Source organism: Oryctolagus cuniculus, chromosome 8 (assembly GCF_964237555.1).
Source record: "Oryctolagus cuniculus chromosome 8, mOryCun1.1, whole genome shotgun sequence".
Lineage (NCBI taxonomy): Eukaryota > Metazoa > Chordata > Mammalia > Lagomorpha > Leporidae > Oryctolagus > Oryctolagus cuniculus.
The window spans coordinates 953516-978274 of NC_091439.1; the positions used below are offsets into that span (position 1 = coordinate 953516).

A 24759-nucleotide genomic window follows, 5' to 3' on the forward strand; every position below is an offset into this window, starting at 1 on the left:
ATTTTGCTGCTTTCCATCAAAAATAGTCAACATGACACAAAAGCCACTTTGTCTGTTATGCAATGAATGAGAGGGTTTGTGCACTCAGTGACCTATCTGTAGGTGTAGGACAAACCTGTCTCTTCGTTCTGCATGCTAGAGGCTGTGCAAGCTCTCAGTGGTGGCTTCCAACCTATTGCGTGCGCTCGTGTCAATTTCTTTGGTGCAGTTGCAGAATCGGAAGTTTGAGACCCAGCAGGTTAAGTCACCTTGATTACAGGAGGCTCCTGCACAGACCCGACGCCCTAACGCAACACCTTGCACATAACAGAGTCTCAATAAATATTTGCTGGGTGGGAGAACAGGCCAGCTCACTGGAGGTTTCACGTTGGGCAATATTTAAGGGAACGGAGCACAGAAATCGGGCACTTTTGCTGTTCCCGGTGCCCTTCCGATAAGATCCCCCAGCTGCCTGCCAAGAGATGGAGACAGACTTCCCATAGATGAGGAAGGGAACGGCTTTGAGCAAGAGGCCAGAGCAGGAGACCCCAGCCCTGACTGGCAGCTGGCGAGGGTGGAGCCTCCTCGCTGGTTTATTCTGCCAAGGTGGACAAGTGGATCGCTGGGTGGGGTGGGGACAGGGACTCTTCCCCTCCCCAGCTCTTGGGCCAGCTCAAGGCTGAGCTGGGTGAGCTGGGTTCGGCTGCAGACAGGTTACAGCTTTCCTTAACAAGGAAGAAAATCACGTCGCTTTGTATTAAAATGTACACACACCGGGGTTTGCAGAAGACAGGTCCCTACAAAGGAAATAAGAAAATGAGGTTTTATGAGGGGCTGTTGTGTGGAGTGACCGAGCCAGAGCCACAGCCACAGCGGAGTTACTGGAGCTCAACACAGTGGAATCAAGCAACTTGTAAAACGGGCCAGTTTTCCTAGAAACAGAGACTCATAGCAGCCTCTCCGAATGGGCCACATCGACCTGGGCCAGCGTAAAGAAACCTCCTGTAGGACCACCTTGGGAATGATTCCAGAAAGAGCCCATTCGAGGCCGGCGCCGCGGCTCACTAGGCTAATCCTCTGCCTTGCGGCGCCGGCACACCGGGTTCTAGTCCCAGTCGGGGCGCCGGATTCTGTCCCGGTTGCCCCTCTTCCAGGCCAGCTCTCTGCTGTGGCCAGGGAGTGCAGTGGAGGATGGCCCAAGTGCTTGGGCCCTGCACCCCATGGGAGACCAGGATAAGCACCTGGCTCCTGCCATCGGATCAGCGCGGTGCGCCGGCCATTGGAGGGTGAACCAACGGCAAAGGAAGACCTTTCTCTCTCTCTCTCACTGTCCACTCTGCCTGTCAAAAAAAAAAAAAAAAAAAAAGTCCATTCGACCATGAACCCGACTTGTTTTTTCTTTTTGGTAACGCTAGCCGACTTCAAGTCACCGATGAGCATGGACATCTATGGTGAGGCGGTAGGAGTGTGCTTCCCACCATTCACTCCAAATCCTTGCCCCCATGTGAGGCGAGAATTCAAAGCAGAGGCCTGAGGCTGGTGTGTGAGTGAGAGCAGGATTATGTAAAGCGAGAATACATTCGGGCTGAGTGTGGGAGGAGAGATGCCTGCAGGGAGAGGGCGCAGAAGGCACGAGGGGCGCTCCCAAGCCCACACCCCACTACGGCACGGAGGTGGTGCCGTAACTGGGCAGACGCGCAGGCTGGAGTGTGGGCTGCGTCCCAGGAACCCAGGCTTTCTAGGAGCTCATTATTAAGAGATTTGTGGATTGACTCGAAAGCCAGAGGGAGAGACAGACACAGATCTCCCATCATTCCCCGACAGCTGTGCAGTAACCAGGTCTGGGCCAGGCCCCCCATCTGGATCTCCCGTGGGTGACAGGGGCCTGAACATCCGGGCCACACCACCTGCTCTTTCTCAGATGCATTAGCAGGGAGCTGAATCGGAAGTGGAGCAGCGGAGACTTGAACGGCCGCTTCAACACGAGATGTCCCAGGCAGCGGCTAACTCCCTGCGTGTTCTCCACATTACAGTGGTGGGAGAGAAGGGACGTTTCTAAGGTTTGCCTACATCCACATTTATTGGCATTGGCCCCCACTCTGCAAGGAGAACAGCTCCTCAGAGGGCAATCCATGCCTTGGTTTTAGGCAGGCAGACATTCCCCAGTATTTAGCTCCAAAGACTCCCCATGCTACGGCGGCTCCTTGGGGTGGCACGTTCTGAATCCTTCCAGATGAGCTCAGGCAGATCGCACAACGAGCCCGAAACAAAAGCCAGCAATTGTCACCCCACAACTCCGATGAGCATTGATTATCCTCGGGAGGAACCGTGGCCTTCACGGCAGCTTTCCTGAGCAGGGCCACAGCCTTTCCTGCAGCCTACCGAGCAGATTTCTCGGGTACCTGCTGGGGGCGGGCTGATTTTCTATGTCCTGGCTTTCCAAGTGTGTGTGGGGGGTCTGAAGTAATACAGAAGGGTCTATGTAACTCAAGTCCAAGGACTCACGTCCTACTACCCCACCTCCTGTCAGCCAGTAGTTCGACAGCAACACCTTCAGAAGCCCCCACTGTTAACCCTGTTACCTGATAGCTTCAGCCACTCCCCTCCCGCCCCCTCAAAATACTGGAAAATAAAACTGGGCTCTACGGCACGTAACCTACAGCAGTTTGTGCATGTCCCCTAGTTTGTGGGTGTCCACTTGCTCAGAATGTGCCCTGCGGTCCCTGCGTTCTGTGACGCTGGTAGTGATGTCTCCAGTCATTTCTGGCTTCAGCTAACTTTTTTCTTGGCCACTCTAGCTAAAGGTTTGCTCACTTCGCTACACTTTTTGAAGAACCAACTTGCGGTTTCGTTCATTTTTCTTCTGCTGGTCTGTTCTCTATTACTTCCTGCTCGGATTGTATTTTTTGAAAACATGCTTTTTGTCCTTGCCTGTGAGTGTGTAGCCGGCCAACAGAAGCACGCTGCCGGGTGGGGGACATTTTCATTACCCCTTTGGTCTTTTTTTAAAGATTTATTTATTTATTTGCAAGTCAGAGTTACACAGTGAGAGGTCTTCCACCCACTGGTTCACTCCCCAGTTGGCTACAATGGCCGGAGCTGCACCGATCAGAGGCCAGGAGCCAGGAGATTCTTCCAGGTCTCCCATGTGGGTGCAGGGGCCCAAGGACTTGGACCATCCTCTACTGCTTTCCCAGGCCACAGCAGAGAGCGGGATTGGAAGTGGAGCAGCCAGGACTTGAACCAGGGCCCGTAGGGGATGCCGGCACTGGAGGCGGCAGCTTTACAGACTACGCCACAGTGCCAGCCCCAGTGCCGGACCTCCTCTTCCCTGGTTCTCCTTTCTACCGTTCTGTGATACAAGCCTCAGGAGCTTCTGCAGTCTGGGCCATTTTTTTTTAAACATTTATTTACTTGTAAGGCAGAGAGAGTGAAAGGGAAGGAAAATCTTCATCCACTGGTTCATTCCCAAAATGGCTGCAGTGGCGGGGGCTGGGCCAGGCTGAAGCCAGGCGCCAGGAGCTCCACCCGGTCTCTCACACGGCTGGCAGGGGCCTTCTCTGTTGCCCTCCCAGGCGTGTTAGCAGGGAGCTGGATCAGCAGCAGAGCCACAAGGCCGGCCCCCTGTGCCAATCCTGATGTTTGTCCTTCCACGCGCTGGTCATAAAAGCCCAGAATACACGGGTTTGCGTGGCTCAGGTTAGGGACTCTCGTGGGCGCCTTTTGGCCCCATCCACATCCCTGGCCACACAGCCGGTTTCCTGGCTGTCCCGGGGTGGCTGGCAGGAGTCTCCTCATCTCCTTCCAGGTCCGGCTCTCTTCCCCCAGGAGACAGGACTCATGCAGCCATTCTGCACCTGGCAGGGTCACGGCCACTCTCACATCCTCGCCTGCAAGGCCTCAGGGCCCCCGGGGGCAGTGTTGGCATCGACTGCTACCACTCCGGCTCTTTTCTTGTCCTTGAATTTTCTTCCTCCCCCTCCTCTCCCTTCTCCCACCTGCCCGCCAAGCTCGGGTACACTTGAAAACGTGTTTGTTCTGTCCTGGCCACAGTTTCCTTGTCGGGCTGGCCAACGTAGTTTGCCACATTGTCAGAAGTCTCCTTAGCTCCGTCTAGAGCAGTCTTAGGTCCATGACAAAACTGAGAAGGGACAGAGATTTCCCAGCTGCCCTTGGCCCTCACATACAGAGCTCCACCGTCAACACCACACCGAGCGTGGTAACACCGGTTACAGCTGAAGCAGCCTCACCAAAGCCCACGGTTCACGGCGGGGTTCATTAGTTGAGCCGTAGGTTCTGTGGGTTTGGGCAAATTCCCGATGTCACGTGCTGACACTCATGGCTTCACTGCCCCCCCAACCCTCTGTGCTTCACCCATACGCGGTCCACGGCCGCTGGAATCACACAGTATGTGGCTTTCCCAGGCGGGCTTCTCTCCCCAACTTGCTAGCACTGAGCAATGCTGTCTGGACGCCCGGCAGCTTCTCCAGTCACTGCAGGATGTCTTGGGCACTTCCAAGACTGGGCAGTTACGAACAAAGCTGTGTAGACACGTAACACGTGTGCAGGGCCTTGTGTGGACGCCGACTTCCGCTTCCTTTGGGTAAACACTGAGAACTGTAACTGCTGGCTCCTACGCCAAGCGCACCGTTCCTGTGGCTCCACATCCTCGCCAGCATCTCCCGCTGTCGGCCGTCGGCGCGGGACTGCAGCCACTCTAACAGGCGTGCAGCGGCGTCTCGCCGCCCCCGTCTGCGGTGTCCCGAGAGCCGTATGGCGCCCAGGTGTTCCCTGGCTCGTCTGCCCGCCGTGTGTCTTCTCTGGTGGACCGTCCAGCTGTGCTGCTCATTGTACATTTGCTTATTATTCTTACTGCTGCGTCGGAAAGAGGTCTCTAGCCTGAATGACGGCACTCGCTCAGCGGTGGTTTGCAGCATGTTTTCTCCCGGTCTGTGGCTTATCTTCTCATTCTCTTAATTTTCATTTATTTTTTTTTTTTAAAGAAAGAAAGAAGGAAAGAAGCCTAGACAGGCAAAGTTACTAAGAAATTCACAGACGTCTAGGCACAGAGCCAGATAGAGACAGAGTCTCCTCCAGAATCCAAGTGTCTGAATCGTTCACTGCAGGTCCAAATTTTGAGGCGTTTCAATACAAAAAGCTAGTCGTTTCTGAAATTCCTTCTTTCTGACACCATTCACAAACCGTCCAAGTGAAAAGGGCCTCACAGCACTGTGTGGACGTCACGTTCCTTCCTGCGAGTTCAAGAAAGGCTGTGCCGTGTCCGCGCGGGACCTCTAACCCGCGGAAAAGCTGTCGCGCTTTAAGCAGTCGTGGTGCTGAGCAGCCATGGTGTTTGGGGAAGGCAACCACAGGGTTACAGGCGCCACGGGGTGCACGTCACACAGCGTGTACGTCACACCGAGTGTACGTCACTCAGAGCGTACGTCACACAGCGTGTACGTGACACAGCGTGTATGTCACAGGGAGTGCACGTCACACAGAGCGTACGTGACAGAGCATACGTCACACAGCGTGTACGTCACACCGAGTGTATGTCAGAGTGTACGTCACACCGAGTGTATGTCACACCGAGTGTACGTCAGAGAGTGTACGTCACACCGAGTGTACGTTACACAGAATGCATGTCACACAGAGTGTATGTCATACCGAGTGTACATCACACTGAGTGTACGTGACAGAGTGCATGTCACACGGAGTGTACGTGACAGAGTGTACGTCACACAGCGTGTACATCACACAGCGTGTACGTCACAGTGCGTACGTCACACAGAGTATATGTAAAGAGGAGGAGGCATTAAAAAACCAGAGGGGGGCCGGCGCCCCGGCTCACTTGGTTAATCCTCCGCCTGCGTTGCTGGAATTCCATGTGGGCACCGGGTTCTAGTCCTGGTTGCTCCTCTTCCAGGCCAGCTCTCTGCTGTGGCCCGGGAGTGCAGTGGAGGATGGCCCAAGTGCTTGGGCCCTGCACCCCATGGGAGACCAGGAGAAACACCTGGCTCCTGGCTTCAGATAGGTGCAGCGCCGGCCATAGCGGCCATTTGGGGAGTGAACCAACGGAAGGAAGACCTTTCTCTCTGTCTCTCTCTCTCACTGTCTAACTCTGTCAAATAAAGTTTTAAAAAATTTTTACCAAACCAGAGGGGGCCGCTGTCGTGGCGTGGTGGGTCAGGCCAGCACCTGCAACGTGGGCCTCCCGCTCTGGAGCACTGGCTCCGGTCCAGCTGCTCTGCTTGTGATCCAGCTCCCTGCTAACGCACCTGGGAAAGCAGCAGAGGACGCCCACGTCCTGCACCCACATGAGAGACCCGGATGGAGCCCCTGGCTCCTGGCTTTGGCATGGCCCAGAACTGGCTGTTGTGGCCACTTGCAGAGTGAAACCAATGGATGGGAGATTCCTTTCTGCCCTTTTCTCTCTGCCCTTCAAATAAATCATCTTAAAAATAAAAAATAAATTTAACAAGCAGTGAGAAAAGTGGATCTTTAGGAAGCTGGATCTCCACTCCTCAGGCTAATAAACAACAAAAATACCTGTGTGAGAGAAGAAGTCTAAAGAACACAGACGTGAAATGCCGCATCCCAGAGAGAGCCTGCTGCGGTCTTTCCAGTAAGTTCACTGCCCCAGGTCACCAGGGAATCACCTGGCTGTGCCCGGGGCTGTGCCTTCCGCTGAGAGTACCGCATGGGGGGTTCTGGGAAGTAAAGGGCTCTCAGCGCGGTAAACGGATGGCACTACTTCAAACACGGGGCCACGTTTCTACAGTCTTTTTTATTTCCCACCTCATGATACAATCATTTGGCATTAAAACTGAAAAACAAGGCAAGAAAACCAGGAATAAAAAGTGAAGACATTTTTCTATTATAGTCAAGCATTTGTCTGGGCTGATTAGCTAACAGAAAAAGAATAGTAGGAAACCCAACTTCAAATGTGAAATTCAAAATGCTTCCAAAGAAAATCAGAAATCAGCTCTGCTCACCCCGAGACCAGGAGCTCAATGAGTGTGAGGCCACAGGGTCTGAAGTCCAGGGCTTAGCCTCACCCCTGTCCCAGACTCCAAACCGACCCGGAGAACCGGCCAGACTCACTCCTCCCAGGCCTCCGCCGGGCACTGCAGCAAACTAAAGACCTTCTTCTTGGTTTTCTTGTTTTAAGCTGAAGTGTCTCTTCTCACACACTGTCACATAAAATGGGGATTTCCACTCTGTTCTCCTCCCTGCCACCTCATCCAAAAATAAAAACAAATCTGAGAAGCTTACATAAAACTGGCTTTTAAAACTCAATAAGGCAAGATGTGTCAGAGTTACACCTGACGGGTTTGAAAGAAGATTTTAAAACAGGGAGATGGGGGGTAGGGGACCAACCCAGAAAAACAGTGCTTCCCCAAAACACTGAGACCGGCAGGCATGGTGACAACCACAATTTCTAAATTGTGATGTTTGGACTTCGGTAGCAATGCCGTGTTTTTCCAAAGCCAACTTCTGGAAATCTCAACCTGGATTCCCAAAAACTCCTAGCAAAACGAACCAGCCGCCAGTTAGAGGCTGTTGTGCAAGACAGATGGGCAATTCCACTTGCAAAGGTTCACCAACAGAAACCAAGGCCGCACACGGGGGCCGGTCCAGAGCACCTCCCGCTCGCCCCAACGCTGCCGCTCTGCGTTTCTCCCTGCGTCCTGGCTGCAACTTAATCAACTGAGACTCACGAAGATCCGCCACGAGGAGGAAACTTTGGCGTCTGCATAGCAGGAGCAAAGCAAGAAATCAACACGGGCTCCCGTAAAGTGACCGAAAGGTTAAAAAAAAGCCCAAAACCCAAAACCAAAGAACCTTCATCTGGATCCTCTCAAGAGGCCAAGGAACAGCTGAGAGCCACCTTCAACCCCAGCTCGAGTCGCAGGCCAAAGTCACCGAGGCCTGGCCGCGCCACAAGCTGGTTTCGCTCCATGCCTTTCCCAACAGCCACCGCTCGCAGCGGGGCCGGGAATGTGCTCCGCAGGCCTTTTCCATCGCTGCTCCAAGCTGCCTGGATCCAGCACCTCGTGCGCTAAGAAGCTTGCAATGACTTCATCTATTCTCACCTCTGGTGCCAGAAATGGGAATGGCTTAGTAAGCACAGCTTACGGGTGCCACAGCGCTTCTGCAGGCTTCACAGCTCACGCCGGCCTGGGGGGTTCTCAATGGTTCCCCTGTATTTGCTCACTCCATCTGCCAGGCAGGACTACTGCCCTTTGCCCGACAAAGGACACAAGGAAATTTCTAGCTGAGACTTAGAAAGAAACTTGCCTCCTGGTGACACCAGGTTTAAAAGAACAAAAGAAAGCTTATTCTCCAGGGCTGGAGAGAGGGAAAACGCCAACACCAAACTCCACTTGAGCCTCTGTGGGTTCTGCAAGAGTCAAGCTGAGTTCAGAAGCCGGATCTCTTCCGACCAGCCGAGACCCAGTGTGCAGTCACAGGAAGAACAGGTTCTCACACAGCTGGATGGCCGGCTCATGGTGCAGGATCTGTCCAGACAGGAAGGCTAGCTTGTGGGCATATTTGCAAGGAGCTGGGACTCGGATGGTGCCGGGCCAATTCCAGTACATGTGGCACAGTTTGAACGTCAACCTGTAGGCCAAGAAGAAGACACGATCCTTATCACCCTCCGCCGTCAATCTGGGCAATGCTTACTGCCTTCGGGGATGCTGCTGCTGCAGCCGACTCACCCGGACGGGCATCGAGGAATCCACGCTACTGCTAAGTGCAACAGCTCCTACTGCGCTGTTCGTGAGGCAGAGGACGTGGGAGAACTCCCTTGGGGCGTTTCCCTATTTTTATGTCGCAACGAGGAAAATAACACAAAAAGTCTATTTTGTCTACAACAATGGCTGCAGAAGGGTGAGCCCCCGGCAGAGTGACGTCAGGGGCTGTGCGGCTCCGGGGCAGCTGTATGCTCTCATCACCCGGAGCAGCCTCCTACAACACCAGTGACCGGCGCGTCAGAGTCTTTGAAATTTCTTAAGTGATCTCACTGCAAGACTAGGCTAACTCTTGGGAGAGGGATGAGCCAGTGTCGTCACCGGGGCAGGCAGTGCCTCACCTCAGCCAGCTGCCAGAATTACGTCCAAGTGAGAAAGAGTGAGTTACTCATCAACTCACCTCTGCATGTGGTCAGGGCTCAGGTTCGCCGTGTTGAGCACGCAGACATAATGTGTAGGAATGCCACAGCCCTGCCGCACATGGTGCGCCAGAAGGTAGAAGTCCACCCTAGCCAGGGAAAAGCGCAAATTAGCGATATGGCCAACGCGCACAGACAGAGCTACACAAGTCTCAGAGGTCATTCTAGTTCCTCTGCTGACGCTCAGAGAGGTCAAGTGAGTAGACCAAGGACATGTCAAACCGAAAGACCAAACCAAGATCAAAAATCAGGTCACTTTTGGCCAGCGCCATGGCTCACTAGGCTAATCCTCCACCTGCGGCGCTGGCACACCGGGTTCTAGTCCTGATTGGGGCTATGGATTCTGTCTCGGTTGCTCCTCTTCCAGTCCAGCTCTCTGCTGTGGCCCGGGAAGGCAGTGGAGGATGGCCCAAGTGCTTGGGCCCTGCACCTGCATGGGAGACCAGGAGAAGCACCTGGCTCCTGGCTTCGGACTGAGGCAGCGTGCCAGTCGTAGCGGCCATTTGAGGGGTCAACCAATGGAAGGAAGACCTTTCTGTCTTTCTCTAACTCTGCCTGTCCAAAAAAAAAAAAAAAAAAAATCAGGTCACTTCATTCAACAGACTATTTAAGAATGGTGGTTGGGGGGCTGTCGCCTAAGATGCTGGAAACCCATACTGGTGTCAGTTTAAGTCCCAGCTGCTGCACTTCTGATCCAGGTCCCTGCTAATACACCTGAGAAGGCAGCAAAAGACGGCCCAAGTACTTGGGCCCTGCACCCACGTGGGAGACCCAGGTGAAGCTCCTGGCTCCTGGCTTAGGCCTAGCCCAGCCCCAGCCATCGTGGCCATTTGGGATGGCCAGCAGATGGAAGATCTCTCTTTCTCTCCCCCTCTATGTAACGCTGATTTTCAACATAAATGAATAAATTTTAAAAAGGAAAAGAGAAAGAATGGCGGCAGGGCCTTTGCATAGTGGTGCACACGGTACTTGGGAGGCCTACATCCTGTATCAGAGCGCTGGTTTCAAGTCCCGGCTCCACTTCTTGTTCTAGTTCTCTGCGAATGTACACCCCAGGAGCAGCAGGTGACAGCTTGGATCACTGGTTCCCTGCCACTGACTTGGGAGACTGGACTGAATTCCCAAGCCCAGCTTTGGCCTTGCCCAGCGCTGGCTGTTGCTGGCATCTGGGGAGTGAACCACAAGATGGACGTTCTCTCTGTCTCTGTCTTTCAAAGAAATAAAAATGAGTTCTGACACCTTTATAAAGCAGCGGCAGAAACCACCTCCCCCGCGTGTAGAAGGGTGAGCCTGCGCTGGGTTCCATATTTGGTCCCTAAGACGTGAAGCGGTTATGGCTGCTGTTGTTAGACTTGCTTTCTCACCAGTAGGACCTCTGGGATTTCACTCCACACCTCTCCAGGCAACCTCCCTCCCCATTCCAGCACCCAGGAAGCAGATGGGCACCCACACTCGGCCTTCCCCAGACGCCTGCTCTTCCGCCCACTCACCACTCGCAGCTGGTGATGGTGTGGTCGACCACAGTGCCAGGGGCGGGCGTGACGAAGTGCTCGGCCGCAGCCAGGTACAGGTTGGTGCTGATTTTCTTCTGCACCACGAACACCACCATCTTGGGCTGGTAATTCTCAAAGGCCTCAAAGCACTTCTGCAGCTGAGGAATCTCATAGTTGGCCACGGTCTTCAGCTGCCCGTCAGACACCCCATCGCGGTACACCACGATCTTCTCCGGCAGGCAGTGGTTCACCTGAAACGACACTGTCCGTGAACAGCCTCCCGGGGCCCGGGGCTGAGCTCCGCAGAGACAGGCTCACTCCGATCGCTCGCACGACCTGGGGACGCAGCAGCCTGCCCAACGCTTCAGTGTCTGCAGAGCGGGGGGAGCCTCTGGGCATTCCTAGCCTGGTCTAAAACAGGCCTGGTGCAGCAAGGGTGTTGCAAAACAAAGCAGGCAAGGATGAGTCACAGCTCCACAGCTCCCCTCAGACAGAGTGGACAAAGTTAGGGGTGGTGGTCAAATGACAGGCTGAACCATCTTCCTTCTGCCTGGACTGAACGCTAACAACTGCTTCGGCAAAGAACAAGATAGGTGTTAGGGAAATGCTAACATCTCACCACGGTACTAGAGTAAGTTCAGTTGCTTTTGACATGGGAAGTTCCCTTAACAGTTCTTTGGGTTCTTTAGTTTTGGGGGTGGGTGTTGGGCACAGTGGTTAAGATACAGTGTAGGGGTGGGCGCCGTGGTGTGTAGGTTAAGCCGTGGCCTGGATGCCCACATCCTGTGTCAGAGTGCCTGGTCTAAGTCCCGGATATTCTGTTTCTGATCTACTTTCCTGCTACTGTGCAACAGACGAGGGCTCAAGCAGTCGGGTCCCCGGCACCCACGTGGGAAGCCGAGATTGAATTCCGGGCTCCTGGCTTTGGCCTGGCTGTCGCAGGCAACTGGGGAGTGAACCAGCAGATAAAAGACCTCTCCCCGTCTGTCTTTCTCCCTCTACCTCGCAAATAAAAATGAAAAGAAAAAATACTCTTTTGATTCTACGTGAATGTGGTTCATTCTAGGTTTTTGTTCACAACTTCCCTCAAAAACTTACAGTATGCATTAAGTTTCAGTATGAATTAAATATGTACATAGTATTCTTATGTTACTGATAGGAAAATTTTATTTCAAAGAACCTTTTTAGGAATAAATAGCTGGAATCTTCTTGAACTTGACATTCACCGTTCCAAATATCTCACAAAGGCCCCCTTTTCTCCTGAGTCTTCAAGGCCTACATTTCCAAACACCTAATTCATCTCCACAGCCTTGAGACTCAACTCACTGCCCTACTTTCCACGTTTCTTCATGTCTAGCACCTGCTGCACATTTCGGGGATCACAGCACTTGAGGCTCCTCTGCCTGCACTACGACACAGTCTGCTGCGACTGCTGGTTCAGGCGTCCTGCCCTAGCGAAGGGCTGCGCGCCCTCAGCACTAAGGCACCTGGGCAGGTAACTCCTGCAGTGTTGGGGCACTACCGGGCAGGTAACTCCTGGGCTGGGAGCTGTCCTGTGCTCGTGACACCCACGGAAAGCAGCGCCCATGGTCCTCTACACTGAACGCCAATGGCAGTCTCGCAGCTCCGGCCAGAAATGTCTCTAGACCTTTCCCACTGGAAGGACAAGGCTGCCCTCAGGTGAGAAGCACCAGAGGAAGCCACCACACATAGACGACGCAGCCACGTGACCCTCCATGCTCTCAGTCTCCAGGAGCAGCGCTGGGCTCGCTCTTTGAGTGGCAGCGCTTCCTCGGGAGCCAGCCCCACTCGGGCCCTTTCCCACGGGCTCCGCCTCCCACCAGCATTGAGTTCCCCAGATCCCTCAGTTTCCCTCCTGCACACTCACACACTTTCTCGTAGACCCCCAGCCGACAGCTCTGCTAAGAGGGTGGTACCACGTACTCAGGTCTGGAAGGCACAGCCATTTTACAGAGGAGGAGACAGTACAGTGGATCCAGTCAGAAGACCTAGAACCGAGTCTGACTCCATGGCTCCTTAACTATGACCTTGGAGACTCCTAACTATGACCTTGGAGACCTATGCTCCTAACTCTGACCTTGGAGACCCCATTTCCCCAGCTGAAAAAATGGAAAAAAATTATCTCTTCACCTTTGTATCACGGCTAAGGGGGATAAAGTAAAATTATATATACCACCCATATATTTTCATATAACTAAAAAACTGTATACGAAGTAGAAACAGGGCTTGATCAGGGAACTACAGATATTCTGAAGTACAGAGCAGAGCTATAATGAAATCAATGGAATGAAAAACAGAAATTAAATCTGTCAGAATAGTCACTGACATCACCCCCTTCTCTGACATGTGCTAACTAGATACTGAGTGTGAAGCACTACATTAGGCCTTATGAAAGCTTCCAGCAGAACACCAAAGACATGGCTTCAGGTACCAAGGAGTAGGAAAACTAAAAATAATCAAGGGTTTGATTTGCTGGGTCATCCAGTCTACTTCACTCCACAAAAAGGCTTAAGCAAGACGAACCACAAGACCCAGACGTAAGTGCTAAGTTTGTGTAATAAAACCACTTCAGCGCTCTGCAGATACAACAGTAAGGTGGCGAACTCCTGGAGAGCAGCCAGTGTTGAGGTCTCCCTGTGTGGCTCCATTCGTTCACAGAACACACACTTGATGCTGACCTGGTAAGAGCCGCGCACCTGTCTCAGAAACTTAAAGCATGATTTCGATACTATACAAATCCTCAGGGAACTCAAGTTAGAACTAGGGAGACAGATCAGTAAACACCCTTCCTAGACAACACACGGGGGTAGGTGTTTGTGGGGCAGCAGGTTAAGCTGCCGGCTGCAAGTCGGCATCCCACATGGGCACGGGTTCAAGTCTCAGCTGCTCCACGTCCAATCCAACTCCCTGCTAAAGTGTCTGGGAAAGCCAGCAGGAGACAATTCAAGTCCTTGGGTCACTGCACCCACATGGGAGACCCAGATGGGAGTTCCAGGCTCCAGGCTTTGGCCTGGTTCACCCCAGCCACTGTGGCCATTTGGGGAGTAAACCAGCAGGTAGAAGATCTCCTCATTCTCCAAATAATTCTTCCATTCTTTAAAAAGAAGTTAAAACACCACCATAAAGGAGTTAGTTAAACTGCTGTGGGAATGGAAGAGTGGAAGGGATTAACTCCCTGGTGAAGAAACGGTGCCATGGAAGAACGAGGCAACAAGTTGGGTGGCAAACAAGGATGAAGGAGTAGGAGGGGCAGAGGTCTAAATGATGCTTAGACGGGTTAGGAAATCAATGGCGCTCAACCTGTGTCATCCATCGGTCCTACTTCAGAAACATTACTCTAGCAACAAACTACGAAACAAACTGAAGTGTAAGAATCGATAGTAAGAGATCACCTCCAGTTTAAGATGTTAAGACAGACAGTCTTCATTTTCAGGGTAACATCATAGAAATAAAACAAAAATCACACATATCTGTGGGACTACTGCAGACACGCCAATGCAAGACAGGCTTGATATAACAATCTCTGGAGAGAGGAGCTTTCCCAGGGCAGCAGTGAACCTCTGAAGCTCCCAGGGCCAACGGCAGAGGAGAATGTAGGCAGGAGAGGCCCGAGCACGGAGAAACGGTACCAGGTCAGAAAGAGGCCAAACTACTAGCAACGGTGGGGGCCGGAAAGGCAGACTGGAGTCTGGAAGATCACCCAAAACAATAATCATTAGCTTAAGGTAACCCTCCACCCAAACCTCCTCCCATTTCTGCCAAGAAGTGAGGCTGAAACTGAGCAAGAATCAACACAGTCTCACATACTCCCGGCTGCCTGGATAATCCAATGTCAAAAGCAAAACCTTGGCCCACTTCCTCCCTGCTCCAGGGCCAGACGCCAGTCTCGTCTAACTCCTAGGAAACAGCAGCAGAGACCGAAATAACCAGAGCTGAAGTCAACATTCTTTCTTTAAGATTTTTATTTATTTGAGAGGTGGTCTACAGAGAGGGAGACAGCAAGAAAGGTCTCCGTCTGCTGGTTCACTCCCCAAATGGCCCCACCTGCCAGAACCGGGCCGATCCGAAGCCAGGATCCAGGAGCTTCCTTCAGATCTCCCAAGTGGGTGGGTGGGGGCCAAGTACTTGGGGCATCTTCCACTGCTTTCCCAGGCCATTAGCCGGGAGCTAGCCTGGACTTGGACCATCATCCACATAGGATGTTGGAGGCGGAGGCTTAGCCTACTACGCCATAGCGCCGGCCCCCAGAGGTCAATATTCTATGGATCAAATCACACGTGGTCACTAATGCTCCATGGAAGACAAGGCAGACGCAGCCGTCAAGGACGTACTGTTTTGATTTTCACACCCAAATGGGAGGAAGCACTGACGTTCAGAGTTACAAGCTGGGTATGAGCGTCCCCCAGATGCAAGGCAGCCAAGTGGGCAGCTGGACACATGGTCCAGGAGCTCCGTGGGCAGCCGGACACATGGTCCAGGAGCTCCGTGCATGTCGTGAGCTGGAGCAGTGATTCCCACTGCATACTCCGGGGAGACCCATCCCAGCCCCTGCTCCAGAGGGGTCCTAAGACATTGTCACAAACTCCACAAGAGCCAAATTCCTTCCGTCATTCTGGCAGCATCTCCCTGGCCTTTTCCCTTTCATTCTTTCACACACACACGACAGGATTTTCCAGACAGTAAATGGTGCACGGCATCACGGCAGGTTAAATGTGGAAGAATATTTATCCACATTTTATTAACTGGTCACTAAAGGCATTTGGCTAAATTTTTTGCAAAATGTCAAACAACAGCACCGTTCTCATCAAAACTTATTAAAAATGGTCTCTGTATTAACATGTACTAAGTTCACTGCTTTTTGTTTAAAGATTTTTTTACACACCTGAAGGCAGAATGACAGAGCGAGAATCAGAAAGAAAGAGAGGTATGTTCCTTTGGCTGGATCACTCCCCAAATGGCTACAACAGGTAGGTCTGGGCCAGGCTGAAGTCAGGAGCCAGTAACTCCACCCATGACTCCCATCTGGGGTGGTGGGGATCCAAGCACTTGGGACATCTTCTGTTTCTTTCCCAGCTGCATTAGCAGGGAGCTGGATTGGAAGCTGAGCAGCCAGCACCTAAATCCAACAGTCTTACATGGCACCACAAGTGGTGGCTTAACCAGCTATGCCACAAGACTGGCCACTCTACTACCACCACCATTTAAGATCTATTTATTTGAAAGGGATAGAGAGAGGGAGAGGGGAGAGAGACGGGAGAGGAAGGGGAGAGGGAAGGGAAGGGAAGAGAAACTATTATTTTTAAGGAAATTAATAAACAGTGAAAATTTTAACTTCTAATGTGATTAATTATTGACATAGGCTCACACAGTCCTCAAAAATACACGAGATGCTAAAGGGGTCCTTGGACCCAAAATTCTGAGAATTGCTGGACTTCTAGATGTAACTCTAAATACAGATATTAAAGAAAATTCCTATGTGAGCTTAAGGATGATTCGGATATCAGACCAAGACTCCTGAGGACTTCTGAGGGACTCGCGACAAGCGGAAAAGCCGGGCAGCCTATAAAAGGACCCTCCCCTCAGAGCAGACAGCTGGGGGCCGGGGAATCAGCCGAGCCTGTGAAGCCATTTCCCCTGGCGGTGTTTGCCGAGTCCACAGCGGCAGCTGAGCGCCGAGGGCGCACAGCATTACTGAGATGTCACCTGACACGCTGTAAAACTCAGCCTGTTGAAGTGGACGTTCAGGGGCGGGTATTGGTGCTGTGGGTAAAATGCCACTTGGGCCATCCTCTGCTGCTCCCAGGAAACATAGCAGGAAACTGGACTGGAAGTGGAGCAGCTGGGCCATGAACAAGGACTCCTGCATGGGATGCCCGCTCCCAGTATCTAACTTCAGAACACACCTAGCAGTCAGTCCCCACTGCCTCCTCCACACACTCCTGGAAGCACTAATGTAGCTTCTGTCTGTGGAGTAGCCTCTACTGGACAATAAAACCGTGTAATACACGATCTCTTGGACCTACGTTCACTTAGCATGATGTGTTCACAACTCATCTACGTCGAACTATGTCTCAGTTGCTCACTCCACGGCACAGACATAATCACATTTTGTGTATTCAGCAGTTCATGGGCATTTGGACTGTCTCCATTTTTGGAGACAACGGTGCTTGGAACATCTGTATACAAGTGTCTGTGTGGACATCTGTTTTCAGTTCTCTTGGGTATATATCTAGCACTAGCATTGCAAGCTCATAGGGTTAATCTGTTTATCCCTCCATCAAGTTTTTATTATTTCCTAGTTTTACTGCATTGTGGGCAAAATAAAAAACACTCTCAAGGTTACTTCTATTTCTTAACATTTACTGAGATTTGTTTTGGGAGCTACGACGTGATCCTGGAGAAGGCCCCGGGGGTTACTGAGAAGACATCTCTGCAGCTGTTGGCTGGAATGTTCTATGATGTCTGTGAAGTCCAACTGTCCTAGGGAGCAGTTTACCTCAGCTGCAGCTTTCTTGATTTTCTGTCTGGATGACCTGTCCAGTGCTGAAAGTGGTATGTTAAAGTCCCCTGTTGGAGTATGGATGTATGTATATACATATGTATGTGTGTGTGTGTGTGTGTGTGTGTGTGTGTATGGAGAGGGGAGAGGGAGGTCTTCCATCTGCTGGTTCACTCCACCAAATGGCTGTAACAGCTGAGGCTGGGCCAGGCTGAAGCCAGGAGCCAGGAGCCTCTTCTGGGTCTCCCATGTGGATGCAGGGGCCCCAAGCACCTGGGCCACCTTATGCTGCTTCCCAAGGCGCATTCGCAGGGAGCTGGGTTGGAAGAGGAGCAGCTGGGACTTGAATCGGCACCCATGTGAGATACCAGCACTGCAGGCAGAGGCTCAGCCTACTTCACTACAGCACTGGCCTCCTCTCTAGCAGTTTTGACTTCTTATTATTTTAGGCAAGTCTATTAAAGATTTTTGTTTTATGGTTGCCATGAACCTCATAAAAAACATCTTTTGGTTAACAAGTTATTTTGAAATGACAGCAACCTAAGATGGATTACAAAGAAATCTTTAACAAAAATTCTACTCTTGCACTTCCTTTCTCCCCACTTTGGGAATTCTTGTTGTGATTGTAAAATTATATAATGCCTCTCTTTTTTGGCGAGGGAGGGAGGGAGGGAGAGAAAGAGAGAGAGAAACAAGAGAACGCCCATCACTGATTCACTGTGTAAACGCCCACAAAGGCTGGGGTGGGCCAGGCCAAAGCCAGGAACCCAAGTAGGGGACTCAACCCAGTGTCCCACACTGTCAACAGTGACCTAAACACTCGAGCCTTCACCTGCTGGCTTCCAGGATCTGCATTAGCAGGAGGTTTGACTCCGGAGCTGGAGCCAGGACTGCACAGTCAGTTCTCCAATACGGGACACAGGCGTGCCAACTGACATCTTAACCACTAAGCCAAACACCTGCCCCATAGAAGGTCTGTTTAATGACGCTAGCTATTTTTAATTGTTTTTTCAGTCTTCACACTAAAGAGATGAATGGTTCACACACCATGTTTCTAACTGCACAGCACTCAATTTTTGTGTAGTTACTCTTACCAGTGAGTTTTCAACCTTCTGATATTTTATTCTTATTCATTTGCATCCTTCAGTTTGAAGAATTTCTCTTAGCAGTTTTTTTCCCAAGGCAGGTCTGGTAGTGATAAATTCAGCTTTTGTTTTGGAATGCGTTTTTCATCTTTTTAAGATTTACTTATTCATCTGAAAGGCAGAGTTACAGAGAAAGACAGAGAAAGAGACAGAGGGAGAGAGGAGAGAGAAAGCGAGAGGTATTTTCCACCCACTGGTTCATTCATGTGGAATACGGTGTCGCAGCACAACGCTGGCCCTGTCTGGACTGTCCCCTCGCTCTGTTGTGTCCAAAGGACAGCTTTCATAGGCCCAGCATTCTGGGCTGATGGTTTTTTCCCTTCAGTGCTCATCCCATTCCCTCCCGGCCTATGAGGTTGCTGCCAACAAGTCTGCAGACAAACTGAATACCCTCATGTGTGCAGCTTTTCTCCTGTGGCACTGTGAATCCTTCAACTTTGGAGAGCTTGAGGACAGTAAGCTCTGAGGTAGGGCTGGTGGAGTTCAATCTGCCTGGTGACCTCCGCCCTTCCCCGAGGCATGGAAAGTTCTCTAATGCCTCTCTGAATTCGCTTTCTACCCCTCTGGCATCCTTAACTCCCTCTTGTATCTGATTAACTCAGATATGTGCTCTTTTAATGTTGTTCCAAAATTCCCATGCGCTTTCTTTGTTCTCCTTGGCTCTTTTTCTCCTACACCTGTGTGTTTTCGAATAGTCTGCTGTTTAAATTCAATTGATTCTTTATTCTGTTTGATCTATTCTGCTATTGATGCCTTCTGAGTCACTTTCAATTGCACTCAATATATTTTTAAGTTCCAAGGATTTTATAAATACACTTAAAATTTTTTATTAATTTGAAAGTGAGACAGAAATTTCCCATCTACTGGTTCACTCCCCAAATGCCTGCTACAGCTGGGGATAGGCCAGGATGAAGACAAGAGTCAGGAACTCAATCCAAGTCACCTACACGGGAGGCTAATGCCTCCAGAGTGCACAGTAGCAGGAAGGTGGAATCGAGGTGAATGGGATGTGGGCGTGGCACACGGCAGCCTCACCGCTGTGCCCATGTCCACCCTGACTTAATCTCTTCATTGGGCTGGCATAGCACAGCAGGCTGACCCACTGCTTGCGGCGCTGGCGTCCCCTATCAGAGCACCAGTCTGAGTCCAGGCTCCCTGCTACTGTGCCCTGGGGAAGCAGCGGAAGGTGGCCCAAGTACTTGGGCCCCTACCACCTATGTGGGAGCCCCGGATGGAGTTCTGGGCTCCTGGCTTTGGCCTGGCCCAATCCGGGCCATTTGGGGAGCGAATCAGCAGATGCAGGATCTCGATCTAACAAAATAAATAAATCTTTTAAAAATGTTTTCTTCCATCTCTCTTTTAAGTCTATTACAGTATTAAATTGTTTCTCTGTGTTCTCTTTAAGCTTGTTGAGTTTCCTTTAAGAAAGCTGCTTTGGATTTCCATCCTAGACTTGGCAAACGTCCGTTGCTAGCTGCTGGCTTCTAGCACCTTGTTTTGCCAGGTGGGGTCACGGTTCTCGGGAAGGCCTTGATGCCTGCTGGCATACAGTGTCATGTACTGTGCAGGGTTAGGTGTCTTTTCCAGTCTTTCCAATCTGGCTTTGGGACTGTCCTTCCAGAACCCAAGCAACCTGCTCACTTGCTGTAAGCCTATGGACGGCTCTGCCGGATCAGCAATAGGTGGCATCCTGAGCCGTGGTGTGCCACAAGTCTGCTACTGGTGTGTTGTCACTGTTTCAGACCGGTAAGGTGACCAACCCAGATCTGACCCAGATTTACAACTGATGTGATGGACAGAATGAACTAGGCCATGCTACTAAGAAGGAACAGTCAGTCCCTGAAAGCCTTCTCCATAGACAAGGGTAGACCCAGACACCTAGTGCTGTGGTTACCAACACAATGCCAGGTCATCCCTGGAGCCCACGGCCCTCGAGGACTAGGGACAGGAACAAAGTCCACACTACTATGGGCTGTCTGCTGCTGAGGTGGACTCACAGCCCCAGGGCCCCTGCAGTTAGTCACGGGTGATGCTAGCTGGGATCTAAGTCCAATCAACTGCACCCATGGCACTCTTCTATGCACCAGGGTGGGGCCAGGGGCTCTACAGGCATTGGCCTGGGGACAGGAATGACTATACCTGCCAACACCAGGCAGTGAGTCCCAAGACACAGCTGGGTGGCTTCTTGCTGTCTGCCCAAGTTTGGAGGTGGGATGATAAAGGCTGCCTCTTCCGTACCCAGGCTAGCACTACCCTGGGCTACACCTAGACTTCACAGTCTTGAGGCTGCACGCCAGGCAACCACGAGGCCAGTGGTGACGCACATCGCACCTGATGCCAAGGCGAGCCCAGAGGCTTTGTCTGCAAGCACGGGACTGTGTTTAACTCTCTCAGGAACTGCCAAGCTGCTTTCCAAAGCAGCTGCACCGTTTCTCAATACCAACACCACACGAAGGTTCTAATTTCTCCACATTGGCAGTAAACTTACTATCTATCTTCCTTATTTTGGCCACCTTAATGTTTGGGAAGAGGGGTCACTGTATGTTTTCAGATTAACAGACTGTTTTCCAAGAGAACTTTTCAAGGTTACCGAAAAACTGGGGCAACAGTATAGAGCTCCTATAAACACTCCACTCGTCAAACTGCTTTCCTTACTATCTCCATGCTGCCTTAGGATGGTATATTTGTTAACAACTGATGAACAAATATTAGTACATTAGTATTAATTCAAGCACACAGCTTATGTCAAGATTCACTCTTTGCATAGTCCAGCTGTATAGTTTTTGACAAACAGAATGTCATGTATTCATCATTACTGTGTCATACAGAATATTTCTACAGCTCTAAAACAAAACACCTGTGCATCCCCTGTCACTCTCTCTCTCATCTCGAACCCCTGACAACTACTGCTCTCATTACTGTCTCCAAACAATGCGCCTGTCAGGAAAGTCACTGTTGGCATCACATACGTTACCTTTCCAGATTAGCTTTTTTTCACCTTAGCAATAAGCATTTAAGGTTCTTCCATGGCTTTTACAGGTTGGATACCCATTTCCTTTTAGCACTAAGTCAGAATAACTGCACAGATGTGCCAGGTTATTCACTCACGGTATCCAAGGATACCCTGGCTGCTTCCCAATTTTGACAACTCTGAGTCAAGCTGCCAGATCATTCACGTGAGGGCTCCTGTGCTGATACTGTCCTCCATTCATGTGGGGAAGAAACAAGGAGCACGACCACTGGGTCGCTTGTTAAGATTATGTTTAGGTCTTTTTTTTGAAAGATTGATTTATTTGAAAGTCAGAGTTACAGAAAGAGAGGGAGGGACAGAGAAAGAGAGATCTCTACTATGGTTCACTCCCCAAATGACTGCCATGGCCAGGGCTAGGCAAGGCAGAAGCCAGGACCTTCACCTGGGTCTTCCTTGTGGATGGCAGGCACCCATGTACAGGGAGCTGAATCAGAGGTGGAGCAGCCAGGACACCAACTGGCGTCCATACTGGATGCCGATGTTGCAGGCAGTGGCTTCACTCACTATGCCCAATGCCAGCCCCAGGGTTGTGGTTTTTTGCTTTTTTCTCTTTTAAATTTTAGTTTCATTTTACTTAAAAGGGAGGGAAAGAGATAGTTCTTCCATCTGCAGGTTTACTCTCCAAATACCAGCAACAGCCAGGGCTTGGCCAGGCTGAAGCCAGAAGCCCAAAACTCAATCCAAGTCTCCCACAGGGTGGCAGGGGCCCAAGTAACTGAGCCATCAGCTGCTGCCTCCCACCGTGGACACTGGCAGGAAGCTGGAATCAGAAAGAGGCAGGACTCGAACCCAGGCAGTCTGATTTGGGATGTGGGCATCCCAAGTGGCATCTTGACTGCTTTGCCAAATGTCTGTCTGTAGGAGTGTTTGTTTTAGTTTGGGAAGAAGACACACACACACACACACACACACAGCTCCTATTTGCTGGTTTACCCCTCAAATGTTTGCACAGCAAGGACTGGGCCAGGCAGAGGCAGGAGTCAGACCTCAACCTGGCTTTCCCACATGGGTGGTAGGGACCCAGCCACTTTGGTATCATCTAGTACCTCCCCTAGGGTGTACACCAGCAGGAAGCTGCTGCAGCAGGACTGGGAGGACAAATACAGACATTCCAACAAGGGACGTGGGCTCCGCAGGCAGTGCTCCGGCCATGCTCGTGGCCGCCAACCCCCCCTTACACACACATTACACGCGTCTCACTTTCATAGTCAGCTGCCCAAGTAACTGTACCAGACACCGTGTGAGTGAGACCCCACGGCTCTGCGTGCTCACCAGTATTCGGCACTGTCAGCAATGGAATTCTGACCACTTTCACGGACATGTCATTTTATTTCCCTGTAGTTCTGACTTCCAGTTCCCTAAGAACATAGAATGCTGGGCATCCATTCAAACGCTTGCTTGCCATGTGTCAATATTCTTCGAGAAGTCTGTCCCAGTCTTTTGGCCATTTTCCAGTCAGGTTGTTCATTTTTCAATGCTGAGTTTTAGGAGCACTATACCTACTTTGGTAATCGTCCCTTATCAAGAACACGCGTCACCACACTTTCTCCGGTGCACGGCTTGTCTTTTCATATTGTACCAGTGTCTTTTTTTTTTTTTTTTTTTTTTTTTTTTGACAGGCAGAGTGGACAGTGAGAGAGAGAGAGAGAAAGGTCTTCCTTTGCCGTTGGTTCACCCTCCAATGGCTACCGCAGCCGGCACACCGCGCTGATCCGATGGCAGGAGCCAGGTGCTTATCCTGGTCTCCCATGGGGTGCAGGGCCCAAGCACTTGGGCCATCCTCCACTGCACTCCCTGGCCAAAGCAGAGAGCTGGCCTGGAAGAGGGGCGACCGGGACTAGAACCCGGTGTGCCGGTGCCACAAGGCGGAGGATTAGCCTAGTGAGCCGCAGCACCGGCCTTACCAGTGTCTTTCCCGCAGTTTTAATTTTAATGAAATCCACCTATCGTGTGCTGTCTCTAGTCTCATATCTAAAAATAAATCACCAAACCCAGGGTCACCTAGATCTTCTCCAGTTACCTTCTGGAAATGCTAGTTTTGCATTTTCAATACGTGTATGTGGCCAATTTAAATTAATTTTAATTTTTGTGAAAGGTCAGAGGTTGGTGAATACAATCTTCTCCACACGGACGGCCAGTTTTTACAGAACCATCTGCTGAAAAGACCCTGGTTTTTCCATTCAACGCTTGTTCGGCTTTGTCAAAAGCTCACTCAACTCTGTGTGGGTCAACTTCTGGACATTCTGCTCTCTCCCACTGACCCACTTGTCTGTTCGCTGACACCCTGCAATCCTGATTACTGTGCTTCGTAGGTAAGTGTGGTGGAATGAGGTGAAAAGGTCATGCCAAGATGGCCACTGACAAAAGAAACTGCCTGACAACAGGCCATGATTGGATGGCTTCGAAAACCACATGACAACAGAGGAAACCACATGATAACAGAGCCTGACTGACAGCAGGCCGTGACTGAATGGTTTCAGAAACTGCCTGGCGACAAGAGCCTGACTGGCAACAGGCTGTGATTGGATGGCTTTGGAAACTACCTGGCAACAGGCTGTGATTGGTTGGGGCATAGACTGCCCCTCGACTGGATTGGCTGGTCTTGGCTATATAAGCTGTTGTACTAACTCAAATAAACGAGTCTGCGGGCTGCTCGCCTCAAGCCTGCTTTCACCTGACTCCCAGGGTCTGTGTGGTGACCTCTTGCCCCCACCACGCTGCTCCTCTCAGAAAGGAATCCACCGCAACATTGTTGAGAAATCAACTGCAACAGGTAAGTACTTCACTTGGTGTTATCAGCCCTCCAACATTGTTCTTTCAAATTACACCTGCCACCCTGCATACTTTGTTCTTCCTGATTGTGCTGTTACCCTTTGTCTTTTGCCTCTTCATATCAACCTTAGAATCAGTTTGTCGACATCTAAAAACCCAACGGCTGGGACCTTGACTGGGACTGTGTCAGGGAACACTGAATCTATCCATCTAAGTTGGAAAACGAGTTCTCAACTTCATGCTACTGAGTTTTCCTGTCAATGAACGTGGCGTAGCTCTCCATTTTTTAATTTTTTTATTTTGCCAGGCAGAATTAAAACAGTGTGAGAGAGAGAGACAGAATTATAGACAGTGAGGCCGAGACAGAAAGAAAGGTCTTCCTTCCGTTGGTTCACTCCCCTAATGGCTGCCACAGCCAGCGCGGCGCTGTGCCGATCTGAAGCCAGGAGCCAGGTGCTTCTCCTGGTCTCCCATGGGGTGCAGGGCCCAAGCACCTGGGCCATCCTCCACTACACTCCTGGGCCACAGCAGAGAGCTGGCCTGGAAGAGGGGCAACCGGGACTAGAACCTGGGGTGCTGGCGCCACAGGCCTAGTGAACCACGGCACCAGCCTAGCTCTCCATTTATGTATTCTCTTTTTAAAT

At 51.1% G+C, this 24759-nt stretch overlaps 1 protein-coding gene across 3 annotated transcripts in view; it reads right to left on the reverse strand.

Moving 5' to 3' along the window:
- Positions 1-6747: 6747 nt before the first annotated feature.
- PIWIL2 (piwi like RNA-mediated gene silencing 2) overlaps positions 6748-24759 on the reverse strand; it is a 91326-nt gene continuing 73314 nt past the window's right edge. For all 3 annotated transcript variants that reach the window (XM_008249876.3, XM_051836733.2, XM_051836734.2), the window contains exons 21-23: positions 10645-10898; positions 9136-9243; positions 6748-8604 (exon numbers count right to left, since the gene is read on the reverse strand). In XM_008249876.3, the coding sequence (XP_008248098.1) occupies positions 8448-8604; positions 9136-9243; positions 10645-10898 (519 nt within the window). In that variant the 3' untranslated portion in view covers positions 6748-8447. The remainder of the gene's footprint in view (positions 8605-9135; positions 9244-10644; positions 10899-24759) is intronic.